The sequence below is a fragment of the Sorghum bicolor genome, chromosome 5 (genome assembly GCF_000003195.3).
Source record: "Sorghum bicolor cultivar BTx623 chromosome 5, Sorghum_bicolor_NCBIv3, whole genome shotgun sequence".
NCBI lineage: Eukaryota > Viridiplantae > Streptophyta > Magnoliopsida > Poales > Poaceae > Sorghum > Sorghum bicolor.
Genome location: NC_012874.2, coordinates 58,379,621 through 58,397,204, shown reverse-complemented (window position 1 = coordinate 58,397,204; position 17,584 = coordinate 58,379,621). Strand labels below are relative to the sequence as shown.

General features: G+C 43.0%; 1 protein-coding gene and 1 long non-coding RNA gene across 2 annotated transcripts in view; one reads left to right on the top strand and one right to left on the bottom strand.

The window, feature by feature from the left end:
* The window catches only part of LOC110435743, a 13,425-nt gene extending 6,597 nt beyond the window's left edge, over positions 1 to 6,828 (bottom strand). The window contains exons 1-2 of the long non-coding RNA XR_002453597.1: positions 6,286 to 6,828; positions 6,048 to 6,144 (exon numbers count right to left, since the gene is read on the bottom strand). This is a non-coding gene — a long non-coding RNA (uncharacterized LOC110435743). The remainder of the gene's footprint in view (positions 1 to 6,047; positions 6,145 to 6,285) is intronic.
* On the top strand, positions 7,814 to 9,510 carry LOC8064807 (bisdemethoxycurcumin synthase). Its single transcript, XM_002450819.2, has 2 exons — positions 7,814 to 8,201; positions 8,296 to 9,510. Exons 1-2 carry the CDS (start codon positions 7,850 to 7,852, stop codon positions 9,297 to 9,299), a joined length of 1,356 nt encoding a protein of 451 aa, XP_002450864.2. The 5' UTR covers positions 7,814 to 7,849; the 3' UTR covers positions 9,300 to 9,510.

Genomic DNA, 17,584 nt, shown 5'->3' with positions numbered 1-17,584 from the left:
CTAAAGGGTGACCCTTTAAGACCGGCTCTTTTTACCAGCCGGTGTTAAAGACCCTTTAGCACCGGTTCCAGCCACGGACCGGTGCTAAAGGGTCCGCCCCTATAAATGTGCGCAGGAGCCCTGGATCTGGGCAGTTCCCTTCGTCTTTGTCTTCGTCGAGCAGAGATCTCCGCGCCGCCGTCGTCCAGCGCCGCCCGTTCGTCTCCCAGCGCCGCCGCCGCCATCTACAGCGCCGCCGTTCATCTCCAGCATCGCTGCAGCGGCTCTCCACAGATCTACGTATATTTCTTCATGTGTATCGATCGCTCGTGTGTATATATATATATATATATGGATGAATGTCAAAACAGTTTATATGTATAGACTAAAATTGTATATATGAATTGTATAGATATATATGAATACCAACAGTTTATATATATATATACACATATACATACATATATATATATATATATATAATATATATATATATATATATATGTGTGTGTGTGTATGTATGTATATATATATACTATTATTCTTGTATCATTTTATTCTTGTATCATTATATATGCACTTATATTTCATACCCAACAGTTTATATACTATTATTTTGTATTATTATGTATATATATGCACTTATATTATTCTTATATCATTTTGTAGTATTATTAATTTTTTAGTACATTATTCTATGTGCAGTTGTGTATTAGTTTATATACTATTATTTTAGTATTACTTTTTAGTATTATATTTTAGTATATTATTCTAGTATATTACTTGGCTTAAAAGACTTTGTAGTATGTTATTCTAGTATATTATGAATTGTAGTGTTTTGAATTGTTATGAAATATATTTTGTGCTAGTGTTTTGAATTATTATGAAATATATTGTGTGCTAGTATATTATTCTAGTGTTATTGTCCTTATTATTTTTTTAGTATTACTTTTTAGTTTGGAGCACTCTAGCACTTCTATTATTCTAGTGTATTTCTTATTATGTATATATATGCACTTATATTATTCTTGTATCAATTTGTAGTAGTATGAATTTTTTAGTACATTATTCTATGTGCAAGTGTATTACTTGGCTTAAAACATATACTATTAGTTTATACTATTATTATAGTATTATTTTTTAGTATTATATTTTAGTATATTACTTGGCTTAAAAGACTTTTTAGTATGTTATTCTAGTATATTATGAATTGTAGTGTTTTGAATTGTAGTGTATTATGAATTGTATTGTATTTCTTATTAATGTATTACTTGGCTTAAAAGATCCTAGTATTATTTTTAGAGCACTCCAACACTTTCATTTGTAGTAGTATTAGTGTATTTCTTATCTTATATAGAATATATATATATATATGTATGGTTGCAGACATAGAAATGGCTGACCGTCCTCATGATGATCCTGATTATATGGAAGCTGCCATTCAAAATATGATCGACGACGGTAGTCAGTACTTTGTTGATTACCACGACATCATGCAAGGCAATCGTACTGAGCAACAAGAGGGCAATGCCCCTGAGCAACAAGAGGGCAATGCCCCTGAGCAACAACTTGTCGTGCAACAAGAAGAAAATACTGGCGAGGTATGTAAATGTAAACATATATAAATAATGCATCTCTTACATTAGGTTTTAGACTTATTACTTGGTTATTAATTTAGTATTTTTGTTTCTATATGTACGTGTAGCCTTCTGGATCGACCTCTACGGGGAGAAGCGTACCTCCACGAGGGCCAAAGAAGCCGTTGGAGGGCCGCTATGTAATCTCTGAGTTTGAGATAGCTACAGGCAGACCACTTGGTGAGCATGCAAATAAATATGTTAGTCACTGTGGATATCTTGTAAGAGATCAAATACCGATCAGTTGTCGTGAATGGAGAGAGAAGCGAGGTGCTCCTGAGATCAGTTTTGTCTCCGATCGTGACAAGGAGTTAGTTTGGAAAGCCGTCACAGACGTTTTCACCTTCGACACCAACGATGAAGAGTTGAAGGTGCGAATTTATGACTGGACTATGAAGAAGATGGCAGTACTCTTCCAGAATTGGAAGAAGTCTTTGTACAATAAATATGTCAAGAAAAACGAGACTCCAGATTTCAACCTCAAGCAATATGTAAAGCTGAGGGCCTTCTGGGATGACTTTGTGCAGTACAAAACATCAGAAGAGGGCGAGGAACGAGCCAATAGAAACAAAGAGAATGCCAGTAAAAAGACATACCACCATCATATGGGATCAGGTGGTTATAAGAGTGCTGTTCCCAAGTGGGACCGAATGGAACAGGAGATGCTTGCTAGGGGGGTCACACCCGAGACAATAGCAAAGAATTGGAGCGAGCGCTCCAAGCATTGGTTCTACGGTCATGGGGGAAGCGTGGACCCAGACACCGGGGCGCTAGTTTGGGGCCAAGAAATCTCTAGAGCAGCAGAGAGACTAGTCCGTGCACGAGAGGCGGTTCAGTCTGGTGAGTTCAGGCCTAACAGGGAGAAGGATGAACTCACCTATGCGCTTGAAAATCCTGAGCACGGTGGGCGTACGAGAGGCTATGGGGCAGTTCCGTGGCTGCAATCATTCCAAGCCGATCAAGATACCTACAGAAGCCGCCAGAGAAAGAAGGATGAGGAGGCAGAGCGGATCCGCCGCCTGGAAGCTTTTGTTCTGCAGTCACAAGAGCGCGAGAAAGCTCGTGAAGAATGGATGCAGGCAGAGATTCAAAGGCAAGTGCAAGCAGCACTTAGTGAAATGACGAAAGGGCAAGGTACATCACAGCCTGAGGTCAACGTTAGCTCCCCAGGCCAGTTGAAAAGCAGCTGCGCATCCACGGAAGTACCAACCATTCAGGATGACACGAAGCTACACTTCCCCGTGGATGATGTCACAGAGGCTTTTACTACCTGTGAGCTGCATGTACCAGATGGGAATGCCACCAAAAAGGTGGCTATCGCTGTTGTCAACCCTATCGACCGAACGGGCACTCCAAGAATCCATAATCGACCAGTACCTGGTGGATATGCTAGCGTCTCGGTTGATAGGGTTGAGAAAGGTTGTGGCAATGTGCCACTAGACATAGAAGGGGGAGACGGAGAGAAGACCTTAGGTGAAGCTGAGAAGACATTTATTTGTTGGCGCAAGCGCTTCATAATTATTCCTCAGCATAGGTTTGTGTGTGATTTTACTTCTTATATTATTTATTATGTATTGAAATTTAAAAAAAGTTTACTCACAAAACTTGTAATTGTTTTCTTTGCAGGGACTCCTCCAACCTAAGTCCAGTTCTCTCCCCAGCGCATCATAGTGCTGCGGGCGGTGACAATGCTGGATCTCCTCCAACACCTGCGGCGGCCACACCGACCCCGCCACCGCCTCCACCACGGTCTCCACCTCCTCCACCGAGGTCTCCAACTCCTCCACCGCGTTCTCCAACTCCTCCACCGCGTTCTCCAACGCCAAAAAGATCGGCCCCACCCCCTCCACCGCCTGCACCGCCCTCTCCAAAGAGTGCACGGTCGGTCCCCTCGCCTCCAAAGCGAGGTAGTAAGAAGCGGTCCGTCCAAGAAGGACCGAAGTCATCGGTCCCACCTCCAAAGAAGGCTGCCTCAGCAAAGAGAGCTAAGACGCCAGAAAAATTACCTTACGAAAAGAGTGAAGAGGAGGTAATTGCTACATCTAAAGCTGAGGTCCAACAATTTTTTGATAAAATAAAGGAGGAAAGGAAAAAACGGCTTAACCCAAAAAAGCCGTACTTTTATGTGAAGCCATCGGAACTGAGGCAGAAGGTGGCGGACCATCAAAAGAAGCAACGCGAAGCTCAGAAAAAGCCAGCACTTTCGGACTATGAGCGGTCTCTGGTCAAGTCTTCACAGCCTACTAAGAAGAGAGTAGGAAAGGGGGTCCCACAGCTCGGAGAAGTATCAAAACCGGTGCCCCCTTTGATTGTGCCAAATCAATACGGCTCAAATGAAGACTTGATGCCAAAGAAATCCTTAGCGTTGTCTGAGCTAGACTCGCTTGAGAGTTACTTTGGACAGAGCGGTTTAAATATAGAAGAAATTACCGCCATTCTTGGATGCCATACATTTGAAAAAGCCGAGGTAGTTGATCAATGGAGGGCAAGATATGAACCGGGCAGGAGTCTATTCGACCCTAAGCGTTTACACGAGCTCGGCACACAAATGTTTGCAATAAACAAATGGTGCATTGAGGCGTCTAAAAGGGGAGAGAATTGGATTTCTGTTCGTATTAGACAACATCACTACTTCCGTGGAGATGACCTCATATACGTGCAGTTCGAAGAATTGCACCAATTATGCCACCTCGACGCTCTTGACAAATCTCTTGTCAGCTGCTTTTGTCTGTAAGTATTTTTCCTTTTTATTATACTTCTAACTTCTTTAATTACATGTATATAATCCTTACACACTTAGGATTTGTATGTATATATGCAGGCACCAAATGAGAGAGCTCAGAATGAGAAATGACAATAGTATTGGGTTCGTTGACCCTTATATTGTTTTCAAGGCTCCGCAGGCAGTGTGGACAGCAGATTATGAGACAGAAATCTGCACCAATCTTATGAGGTTCTTTGTAAACCAAAAAGAAAAACAAAAAATACTCTTCCCCTTCAACTTCGAGTGAGTTATATAGTTATTAAGTGCATGCATATTTTATTTTACATTATAGGACTGACCCTATATATGTGTGTGTAAACAGCTTTCACTGGATACTCATGGTCATTGAAATTCCCAAGAACCGATTGATAATCTTTGACTCAATGAGAAAACCACAAGAAAATTATCAACAAATGGTAAACGTTATTCAAAGGTACGTAATGTCGATCTCAGCTACAAAAATATCATAATATGACTCTGTAATTATTAGTTCACGATCCACAATGGCTGTGTATAGGGTTTGGGAAAGATTCATTGACCGTGAACATCTCAGTGGATGTAAAGCGCCGCTTAACATAATACATCCACAAGTAAGTTCTACTAGCTAACAAACTTTCGCTAACTTTTAGCCTTCTTATTGTCGTGGTCATGAATATTTATATATATATATATATATATACATCGTACAGTGGTGTTTAAGACAAGAAGGGGGGAACAATCTATGTGCATATTACGTGTGCAAATTCATGATGGCACAAGTCAATCAAACACCCACAGAGACGCTCAGAGTACGTTACATGTCTCTTTTCATTATCTCCTGAATTATATTGAATAACTTAGATAACTAATACCTTTTTTATTTATTTCAAATTAAAGACGGAATGGCTGAGGGAAAAGGTCCTACAACAAGACCGAATCAAAGCTATCCAAGAGACGATAGCAGGATTTCTCCGCGACCAAGTGATCAATCCAAACGGCGAGTTTCACTTCAACGGCAACGAAACTCTTATACCAAACAACGATGATCATTTGTATCGTTTGTAGACATTGGGAGAACAAACTCTATGTATATATGTGTTACGAATTTTGTACATATAAAACTATATATATATAAAGCTTTTTACATATCTATTTAATTTTTGATGTGGTCTATTCATTTTATTATAGGCAAAGCTTAACTATTAAGCTTAGCCTATAATTTTCATTTATATATGCTTAATATGCGTGTAATATAAATATATTATTGTATCAGCAAAACATGTATTGAAAAACCTATTATTATATATTATATATAAACAATAAACAGAACCGAAGAAGTGAACCAAAAAAAAAAGAAAAAGAAACCCTTTAACACCGGTTGGTAATAGGGTCCTGCAACGTGGCAGCCCTGGCAGGACCCTTTAACACCGGTTGGTGTTACCAACCGGTGTTAAAGGGGGGGCTTTAGCCCCGGTTAACGGAACCGGGACTAAAGGGTGGGCCTTTAGTCCCGGAAGGGCAGCACCGGCTCGGGAACCGGGGCAACAGGCCCTTCCCGACCGGTGCTAATGCCCGAACGTGTGGCAGTGAGATGATTACTAATTACACAGTATACACGTGTTTATGGTTATGCGATATATTTACATTCATGAATTGAGACAGTATAGAAAGCCTTGGATCTTTTGTACCTGATTGCTAGCACTGAAGTGAAGAATCTCTGTACACACGTGTTTATGTGTTTATGGCATATTGCCAGCGCTGAAGTGAAGAATCTTTGTACCTGATCTGAAAAGGATGCTCTAAATGAAAATGCAGTAGACCGTTTCTAAAAGTTACAGCTTTTCAGAGCACAATAGAACAGCCAAATTCTACTATGGAAATCACTCAAATCAAATTCGATTGAAACAAATTAAACCACAGCCTTACCGTAGGATGAGTGATCCATTCCAATAGAATCTCCCTTGAGCACGAGAGGATTTAATTTGTGGGTTAGTAGTGATTGTACTTGGGCATAGCCTCAGTGGGGAGGTCTTCCGTGGCCTCGTGTGTCACCGTGGAAGCGGCTTCCTCCTCCAAGTAGCAGTAGCACCCCACGGCGGCTCCAAGGGATGTGACATCGGCGACGGGGTAGAACTTCTGCATGTGGAGGACAGGGAACCAGTTAACATGACGACGCTGGAGCGTGGGTTGTACTCGGCCCTGCCGCCACCGATCTGCACGTCGATCATCACGTTGGCGGTCGTGAACTCGCCATGGAACCACCCGATCACCGCGTCCTTAGCCGTCGCCCCCATCGGCGAGCCAGCCGGCAGCCATTGCGATGGGGTAGGGAGAGGAGAGGAGTCAGAGGGGAGGGGAGAGGAGGAACCGACAGCCACTGCGATGGGACAGGGAGGGGAGAGGAGAGGAGTCGCATGTGGGAGAGAGGGCGCGTCGGGGTCGGGGGAGAGGGAGAGCTGCGCGTGGGGTGATGAGTGATTTGGTCCTGCTAATCTTGTCCATTAGATCTGAGTGAGTAAGAGAAAGAAACGATTAGAGTGAATCTCATCCATTCGTTTCAAAGATTAGTTAACTTTGTGTGTATTTTTTTGAGTGGCTGTTGGATAATACATGACTGTAGGGGATAGTTTGTTGTGTGGCTCTAGTAAAGTTCACAAGCGGTGTATTATATGTGGTAGAGACTAGGTTTAAATAATTTGTCTTGTAAATTTTATGGACAAACTATGTAATTATTTTTTATTTTTATCTATATTTTATGCTCCATTAATATATCTAAGATTTGATACGACGGACTTGAAATTTTTTGATCCAAGTCCAAGTCCAAATCAACAGCAGCTGTCCAAATTCAATTAACAGCAGTTGTCCTCAATCAATAGCAGCTGTCCTCGATCAACATTTTAGCCCAGTCCAATCAACAGCAGCTGTCCTCGATCTCTGGCCCAATTCCTCGCGCCCGAAGTACAGACGTCGCTGCTTTGCTAAGCTGTATACGCGCGGGTATCTTTTGCGCGCTGGGAAGAGATTTATAGCAAGTCGGAATAATTGCAAAGTTTGTTTGCCAAACTATTGGAGGCTCTTTTTTTCATGTTTTGGCAAAATTTTATAGATGCCAAGCTAATTTAGCAAACTCTTGGAGATGCTCTGCATTAGAGAATAAACACATAAAGTTATTTCAAATGAGTTGTCATTTATCCTATACTATTACAGTTATTTCAAATGAGTTGTCATTTATCCTATGCTATTACATGCACGCATATAATTCATAGCCAAGGAAAGACATTTTTTTGTCCAAAAAAGGACAATTCACTTCACAAATAAATCCATGCATACTTCGTTCATTCATAGCAACACACTGATATATTTTCGAGTTTTTATAAAAAAGAGAAAAAAAATAAGCCTTCCAACAATTGAACATTATTTTTCTCGCATAATAAATCAGCAAACCGTACTTTCGTACATCAGCCAAACGAATAAGCCTTTCTTGGCAGTTATGCAGTCAACTACGCAACGCAAACTTGATCTCTCAATAAATATAAGAGAGATTCACCTGAAGGCTAAAGATTCATGTTCGCACTATATCACGCCAGGAGACGTTCGTAGAAGAGCTCGGCTTAGCCGGCGATCGACAATGGCTGCAACTCACGGTCCTGCCAGCATTCCCCAGGACCAGGAGTCCCGGCCGTCGCCGGCGCAGCGCCCTAACGACGCCTTTGCCGCTGTGCTAGGCATCGGCACGGCAAACCCGGCGAACTGCCTACGCCAGGACGAGTACGCCGACTGGTACTTCCGTGTCACCAAGAGCGACCACCTCACCACGCTCAACAACAAACTGAAGAGAATATGTACGACTGTTGGTTGCAAATAAACTCCCAATCCATCAAAGATTATTCTCATCAGGATCTGCACTGCAGTAACAATGTGTGCACACGCATGCAGGTGAGAAATCGGGCATCAAGAAGCGCCATTTCCACTTCACGGCGCAGACGACCGCCGACCACCCGGAGTTCCTGGACCGCCGCGGCGTGCCGTCGCTGGACGGACGGCTGGGCATCACGCAGGACGCCGTGCCGGAGCTGGCCGCGGCGGCGGCGGCGAGGGCGATTGCGGAGTGGGGTCGCCCGGCCACCGACATCACGCACCTCGTGGTGACCACGAACTCCGGCGCCCACGCGCCGGGCGCCGACCTCCGCCTTGCCGCGCTCCTCGGCCTGCGCCCGACGGTGCAGCGCACGCTGCTGTACCTCCATGGCTGCTTCGGCGGCTGCAGCGCGCTCCGGGTCGCCAAGGACCTCGCCGAGAACAACCGCGGCGCGCGGGTGCTTGTTGCCAGCAGCGAGGTCAGCACGCTGTTAGCCTTCGGCGGCCCGGACGAGGACCACCTCGACGCCCTGCTCGCCACGGCGCTGTTCGGCGACGGTGCCGGCGCGGCCGTGATCGGCGTCGGCGACGGCGACCCGACGCCGGTCGAGCGCCCCATCTTTTACATGGTGTCCGCTTCTCAGGCAACGTTGCCAGGGACAGAGCGTGCCCTGTATATGCAGCTCGGGAGAAGCGGCTTGGACCTCGGCATATCTGCCGAGGTCCCGGCGCTTCTCCGTGGCACCATCAAGGGGTGCGTGGCGGACATGCTGGCGCCACTCGGCCTCCCGGTCGTTCCAGGTGCCGGCTGGAATGGCGTATTCTGGGCTGTGCACCCCGGCGGCCGTGCCATCTTGGACAGCTGCGAGGCCGCGCTGGGGCTGGAGGCCGGCAAGCTGGCGGCCTCCCGGCACGTGCTGAGCGAGTACGGCAACATGCTCGGCTCGACGATCTTCTTTGTTCTCGACGAGGTACGGCGCCGGCGACAAGAGGGTGACTGCGAGTGGGGACTCACGCTGGGGATCGGTCCGGGGGTCACCGTCGAGATGATGGTATTGCAATCCGCTAGCAGCCAAGACTAAAAATGCTAGTTCTATCAATCGTACATGTGGTGTCCTAAGCATCCATGTGGGTTCCATATGCTACAATTTTATAAATAATCCGAAAATGTACCACGTACAAGCCTTGTGTCCGGCGAAGCGTATTGAAGTGCTGTCATATGTGGAGGCACTCAATCTTAGAAAAGTATTCAGTGTAATAACCACTGCTTCGGTGAAATAGTAAAAATTCATAAAACATACTTATTTTGAGTCTAAATAACTAAATATATGTGTGCTCAATAAAAAAATCCAACTGCAACAGGGTCTCTAAGGCCAATCTGGGTGGCTCGTTTTAATGCACTGTTTCCAAAATAAATTCGCTGATAATGCATCAATAAAACTAATAATAAAACAACTTCCACAATACATGAGTTTCATCTTGACATTTCTTAGGCTGCGCAAAGCATTTAATTACTGCAAAATGATTGGATCACGTGCAAGATGGTGAAACGATTTAGCTCTTAGTGGGGATTTCATCCTATTTCACCGCGTGGAAAACAACACCCGCGAAGTTTTACTATGGTAAAACTACTTGCTTCTCTCTCCTCTTTGTTTCATGCAAAAAGTGTAATTTTACTAATATTGTGCTCTAATAAATGTGCATTACAATCTGATAAAATCCGCACTGACACTAGCCTAACAACCGGAAATCTTCGGGTCGGAACATAGGGATTGGAGCAGCGCACCAACGATTCCCGCACATAACGATTCTGCGCGGTTAATGAGTCGACGAATGGGCCCAACGACGGATGCAATGGCCCATGTAGCGACGACGGAGTGTTTCTTTTCTTCTTTTTTTTTTGTCAACTCCCGATAGGCTAGTGGTAGTTAGCATATCTTTTTTTTTTCTTTTTATTCTATTTCTTCTTTTCTACTCCGGGTAGACTGTTACGTTAGTTTCTTCTTTAGTTTTTTTCTTATATTTCTTTTTGTTTCCTTTTTCTTTTATTGTCTTTATCTTTTATTTTCTTTTTATTTTCCCTTTTCTTTTTCTTTTCCTTTTTTTTTCTCATTTGTTCATATAATAGTTATGTGATGTTTTTATTCACTTGCCTCTATTACATAGCGTTTTCTATCTTATGATTTTTATTTTTCTTGTCTTTTGTGTACCTTTAATTAGTTTTGTTCTATCTTGTATTAGTTATTTTGAATTTAGGTTAATTATTTATTTATACTTTTTCCAATTATATTTTTCTTTTTGGTTCATGTTTTTTATTTTTCAATGTTTCTTTTTTCTTTTCACGCATCATTCATTTTTTATTTTTTTAAGTTGTATGCTTTTGTTACTATTTTCAATATTTCTATTTTTGCCTCTCTTTTATTTATTTCTCCTTTTTTATTTTGTTGTTTATTTATAAGTTTTATGTTGTTTTTTAATATTCATGGATATACATAATATACATTATGTTCTATATTTCTTGTGTTCACGTGATATGTCCTTCTAAGTTTTCCTTTTATTTTTCATCATTTGTTCACATAGTAGTTATGTCATGTGTTTTATTTACTTGCCTCTATTACGTAGCGTTTTCTATCTTATGATTTTTATTTTTCTTGTCTTTTGTGTATCTTTGACTATTTTTGTTCAATATTGTATTAGTTATTTGGAATTTAGGTTAATTATTTATTTATATTTTTTCTAATTATATTTTTCTTTCTGATTCATGTTTTTACTTTTTCAATGTTTCTTTATTTTTCCCTTTTTTCTTTTCATGCATCATTTATTTTTTTAAGTTTTATGCATTTTTTATTATTTTCAATTTTTCAATTTTTTAACTCTCTTTTATTTATCTCCATTCTTCTCTTTTGTTGTTTATTTATAAAGTTTTATGTTGTTTTTTTATATTCATGGATATACATAATACACGTGATGTTGTATACTTTTTTATGTTCACATGATGTGTGGTTCTATAAGTTTTCCTTTTCTTTTTTCACATTTGTTCACATAGTAATTAACTGATGTTTTTATTTACTTGGCTCTATTACATAGCGTTTTCTATCTTATGATTTTTATTTTTCTTGTCTTTTGTGTATCTTTGATTATTTGTGTTCTATCTTGTATTAGTTGTTTTGAATTTAGGTTAATTATTTATTTATATTTGTAACACCCAAAAATTTTGTTCTTTTAAATAGGTGAATTTCACTCTATTAAATATTTTTTGTGAGCAATAAAATATAGGAAAAATAAATAAATTTTGGGAACAATAAAATTTAATACAAGTTTAGAAAACAATTTTTTATGCATTCATGCTGTGGCATTTTATTTTGTGATGTGTGAATTTTTGCAAAAGAAAGATTTGTTCGCCTCACTCTCTTTGGAATGGCATTCATGCCCGCTTGTCATCTCTCTCCCCCAACCGCTCCCTCCTTCTCCCACGCGCAGGAATCCGCAACCGGCGTCCCGCTCCCCATTCCCCATGACCTCTCTCTCCCCCGTGCCTCGCTCTCTTTGGAACGGCATAAGCCAGAGCCGCAAGCCCCGCTCCCAGTTCGCCTTCCTCGCTCTCGGTCTCAAGTGCAGACCTCCGCGGACAACGCTGCCGGGATGTCGTGGTTCGCCACATGCCTCGCCGTCATTTCGAGCCATCTCCGCCTCCATTCTTCGCGCTGGTGAGCTCTCCTCCTCTCCTGCTTCATTCCCGTCTATTTTTCGCACGATTTGGAGCACCACGCTGCGCTGTCCGTGAAGCTCCAGCAAGCTCCATGGCCGCTGGCCATGGCGCGTGCCGCGCGGGGCTTTCCCCAGCCTCACAGAGGGCCCCGTTGAATTCGCCATGCTTCCCACACTCTCCCCAACCTTTTTCCCCACGATTTGAGGCACCCTAGCGCCCTAGCCCCGTGCGTCGGTGAACTCCAAGGCCGCCGGCCATGGCACGCCCCGCACGGGTACACCCCGACTACGCTTGGGTAGGGAACGGATTCGCCTTGCTCTCCTCTTTCTCCTGGGCTTTTCAGTTTGGAAAACGGAGCTCCGCAACGGCTAAGCGCTCGACTCTGGCGAGCTTTGGGCGGCCGCCCATGGCGCGCCGCCGCCATCCCCTTCCTCTCTGGCTAGCCGCGCCACCCCCTCCCTGTCTCTTCTTTTTCTTTTAATCCTGCATGTCCATCCTCAATCCAACGACCATGAATGGCTGATACCCCTTTGGGGTCCATTTTGTTAAAGAGGCCCCCCAGAAATCTCTAAATCCCGCGCGCAGTCCCTGGCTAGGGAATTTCTAGAGTTTTATTCATTTGTTTTAAATCGATTATACTTTGCACTATTTACATATTTGCCACTGAGTTGTTTTAGCTATAAGATCGTCGTTTGAACACTGAATCGATCCATTCAAGTTGTGATAGTTTCATAATTTTATAAGCTTGGTGTTGGTACCACGGTTGTCTGGGTTTACCACTGTTAGATTTCCTAGATAAATACGAGTCCGTAGGTTGCTTTTGAAATCCCGTTTAATGCGTATCTTTCGAGTCGTAAGTCCGTTTTTCGTGAATTTCGCGTTGACGTGATCGTAGCAGCACGTAGATTAGTTTGAAAAACTTTTATTTAATTTTATTTACTGTTGGTGTACTGTTCTAACTTTAGAATTGTTCTATTGCATGTCTGTCTTGATATGCGTGATGACTGTGATGTGTTGATCGAGCCCAGACGGTGAGGAGTATTTCGGGAGTCCAGAGTTTTTCGAGGACCAACAGGACCGGTAGGAGTTCGTGAACCAAGGCAAGTATAGCATGGGCTTACCTTGATGTCCTACTCATTTTAAGCATTACACCCTGCATGTGTATAATATTTCAAACTATAAGGACATCCTAGTTGTTGATGATAATTACCTTGTTACCTAAGGGTTTTATTGCGTATGGGTAGATGTGCTAGTGCTCTAACTCTAATTACATATATGAACTGGAATCAGTTATGGAACCATGGTTGATTGATTAAACATGATTATGGTAAATGGAACATAGGGTTATGGTACAAATGACTGTTGGTCATGTTTTCCTAGATCCTCCGTAAGGACTTATCTGTCAGCAAAAGCTGGGACTTATAGTGCAACTGGGAGAGTCACATGACTCTGACTTTAGCTCCGTAATAGGATCTTTTCTAACCCGTTAGAGGTTACCCGAAAGGGCGCAAGAGGGGCTTGCCACTTTGGGTGTAGTGCTGCCCCTGTTTCTATGAGTATAGCCACGATGGAAATGTGCCACAGAAAAGGGGTTTTCTACATCTGCCTGCCGAGAATACCTCGCGACCCTAACTGGTTAGAATAGTCCTATGAAAGGCTGCATAGTATACCCTGCCCGCTCACCTTGGTAGTGTTTGGGGGTCGACGGACCTTGGGCATATGAGCAAAATGACTCACGGTGAAAGTGCACAAACTTTGCAGAGTGTATAACTATTATAACAACCATGCTCACGGTCATGAGCGGCCTAGAAAACTCAAAGAATAACTGGCTACTGATGATTTTATGGGACACGATGATGTATAATTATGTTTTAATTTGACTTAATGACTTACTATGGTTCTGACAACTGATCATATGAGATATTTGGGAGCTTGCGTAACATAATAAAATTTAATGCTAAAATACTGGCCAACTAAAATGCTGACGTAGTAAACCTAGTTTAGCCTGTTGAGCCTCATAAATCCTCATGCTATGCTTGTGGAGTATGAGATGTACTCACGCTTGTCTGTATTTCTTTTTGGATAAAGATCCCGGATGGGTAACAGATGGTGGTAGCTATAAGGACTACCCGGAGGACTATAAGGCTTGTGCTTCACCAGTCGACCTTTCCTGTGTGAGGGCCAAGAGAGAGTTATCTTAGATTATCATATTTATCTTTCGCTGTAGTACCAGACTTTGTATTGTAATAACTACGTTTGATGTAAACACCGTGATAACGGTATTTAATTTGTGATTTATGTGTGTGATTGATCTCTAGGCACACATAAGTCTATGTATTCAATTTCTTCCTTGAAATTGGGTGTGACAAATTGGTATCAGAGCCGTGTTAACTGTAGTACAGAAGCCTAGGTAGCAACGGTCGATATAGTATCTTCGTTTTATTTATTTAATGCTTTCTACCTTACTTTTTATTATTTTCTAAAATGTATTATGTTTACATCACTTACTCTATTGTCAAAATGTTGATCTAATCTTAGATGCCGCCTGTCACGAGGTCTCACCGCGCCAGCACCAGGAGTTACATCACTCAGGAGTTACATCACTCAGTTCACGCCCTAGTCGTCCTAGCCAGTGGTGGACATCTCCGACAATAAGACTGTCCCTATGGATGAGGAGGATCTAGTGATGGTGATAGAGGTGGATGAGGACGATGAGAACTGAATGGATTCTCCTGTAGAAGTTGCACCTGTTCCACCCCCTGCACCTGCTCCGCCAGCTGTTCTAGTGGCACCTGCTGCACCTACACCACTAGCTTCACCAGTTGCACCTGCTGCCCCTATTGTGCCTACGGTGGTGTCTCCAGATGGTCCTGAGGAAGAAGACCCAGGATAGACTACTACCATCCACTACAAGTATCCTTCGCAGATAGCCTACTTCCACAACTTGCTTAGAAAGATGCTGGATACTTACTATGCTGATAAGGAGATTGGCATCAGGTACTGCTGTGTAGAGTACACACACCCTTATGAGGCCACATACTAGAGGTCAGATCTTACCCTCACAGTGGGGAATGAGACACATGATAGCCATATGATAGAGAGCATCCATGGTCACACTGCTAGGCGAGCTGAGGCACATGACAGCATGGAGGACGCCGCCCAGATGGCTTACACTTACTACCGTGGCCTTCGCTATGAGGCCATGAGAGCAGACTAGTACAAGTTTCTCCCTCGCCATGATTCTACTATTAGTACTCGGTCCATCGAGAACCTGCAGGAGGTTGACACACCCTTGGATGCCACTGTTAGGCATATGCATCTCTTGCAGATGGCCAATGATGATCTACAGGAGGAGCTACGTGACAAGCAGGACTCCATGGATCACTTCCAGGAGATGGTAGATAGCCTTAGAGAGCAGCTTGACTTGCCACCTCTCTACAAGAAGAAGACGCCACCTCCCATCTTCGACGACGCACCATAGGCCTAGGATGCCATAGTTGTTTTGTTTTGTAGTCTCGTTGTGTCAGTTGTATTTGGAGTGTTTGTGAACAATTTATGTGCCGGTTGAACTTGTTTATATCTTTGGATGATTTGAGTCTTTGTAATGACTGCTGGAAGGTTGTGGACTTGTCCACAAACTTCTGTTATCTTAAGTTTAATTATTGAATGCCTAGTTGGGTTGATTTATGCTGTTATTGCCGTGCTGTTTTTCTGGAGCAGCATGTGATGTTTTACTCATATCTCTGAAGTGGTATGTCCAAAAATTATAAATTTTTTGTGGAGAAAACTGGACTGTTTTTCTGTTGCAACTGGAACCATGTCAAAACCTCCTCGGATCTGGGAGATATCCTGGTTACAATCTGAGACTGTTGCGCAGACTAGAACACAGAACAGATTCGCTTTACCTCTGTTTTTTATTAAGATAATGTCAGAATCTGTAAAAGTGATCTGAATAAAAGTTGTAAAAAATTTCATAATCTTTCCAAACATGTATGGCATGCCTCTTTTGGATCATAGAAACTCGAGTTATGAGTTAAATACGGCACTGCTGATTTTGCACCTTGTCCAGAAAATTTCAGCAATGCTTATTTGATGTTGTAATTTGTTTATAATTATGGAAAAACCTCTAAAAGCTTATTCCTTTGTTGGAAACAGATGGCTGATGAAGGAGCAAGAGGCCGTGCTCGAGGTCTAGGTCGTGGCCGTGGTGCACCGGTGGATCCACCGCCACCACCACCGATTCAGCCAGTGACAGTAGAGTAGCTCATGCTTATGCAAGCTCAATTGATGCAAACTATGATGGAGCACTTAGATCACCAGCTGGCCGTTGTACCGCCACCTGTCTAGGTTCGCGATAAGAGGGGATAGTACATGAAGGGACGCCCCCCTGTCTTTACACATGCTACTGACCCTTTAGAAGCTGATGATTGGTTAAGAGCTGTGGAGAAGCAGCTGAACATTGCTAAGTGCAATGAGATAGAGAAGATGTTGTATGCCTCCGGTCAACTGCAAAGGGCTGCACAGGAGTGGTGGTAGTCCTACCAATATGGACGCCCAAACAATGCACCACCTGTCACTTGGAGGAATTCACTGAGAGTTTCCGGTCTTACCACATTCCAAAGGGGCTCATCGAGCTCAAATAAGAGGAGTTCCATGCTCCCAAGCAAGGCTCCATGTCTGTCATAGAGTACCGTGACAAGTTTGCTCAACTGTCATGTTACGCTCCGGGTGAAGTAGCAAAGGATTCTAACAAGCAGCGTCATTTCCTGAAAGGACTGTATGATGGCCTGCAACTGCAGCTGATGTCCAATGTGTACCCCAGCTTCAAGGAACTTGTGAACCATGCTATTGTGATTGACAATAAGCGCAAAGAGATGGATGCTAAGAAGAGGAAGATTCAGGGGCGGGCATCTAGCAGCAACACTCGTCCGTGTGTCTTTCCTCAGCAAGGCTTTCCTCCTAGGAATCAGAGGCCCCCTAGTCAGTGGAATCAAGGCCAATACCCTCTGCGCAACCAAAACCAGAACCAGCGGCGTCGCCAGTACCAGTAGCAGTTTGGTAACCAGTGACCTGTTGGGTATTTTAAATGCAAACATAAAAAATCCGCAAGCGCACGGATACCGATGTAGCTTTCACCCGGGAGTATTCCAGAGTATCGATTTTCCACAGGGAACGTGAGTGTACTAATTAAGATTCAAGATCGCCCAAGGATAACTATATAATTATTTTTGGTGGGAAGAGAGGAGGTTTCCTGAGAGTTCTCTAGTTGATCCAAGAATCAAGAATTACTTCAAAGATTATTTATTTTGGGACATCAGAACACTAACCACAGAAAGAGATGAGAAGGGGGCTAGGATGCTCTGACTACGGTCCTACAAACACCGATCCGAACGAGGTGGAATACATCGACCGTTAGGGCTGTCACTACGCTAGGGCTACCACAACAATCCGTAGGATTGGGTGTAATTCCAGGTAATTGCAAGACTAAACACCACGTCTAATCTATTAATTACTACTCTAGCGTTGCAAAGACTAGAGCACTTGATGCAAGCGAGAATCCAATAAATAACTTGAATGTAAATAAAAGTAATTAAAGAACTCAGGAATTATGAATTGAAGAACCTGGAGAACGATAAAGAATGAACCAGTTGCTGCAAA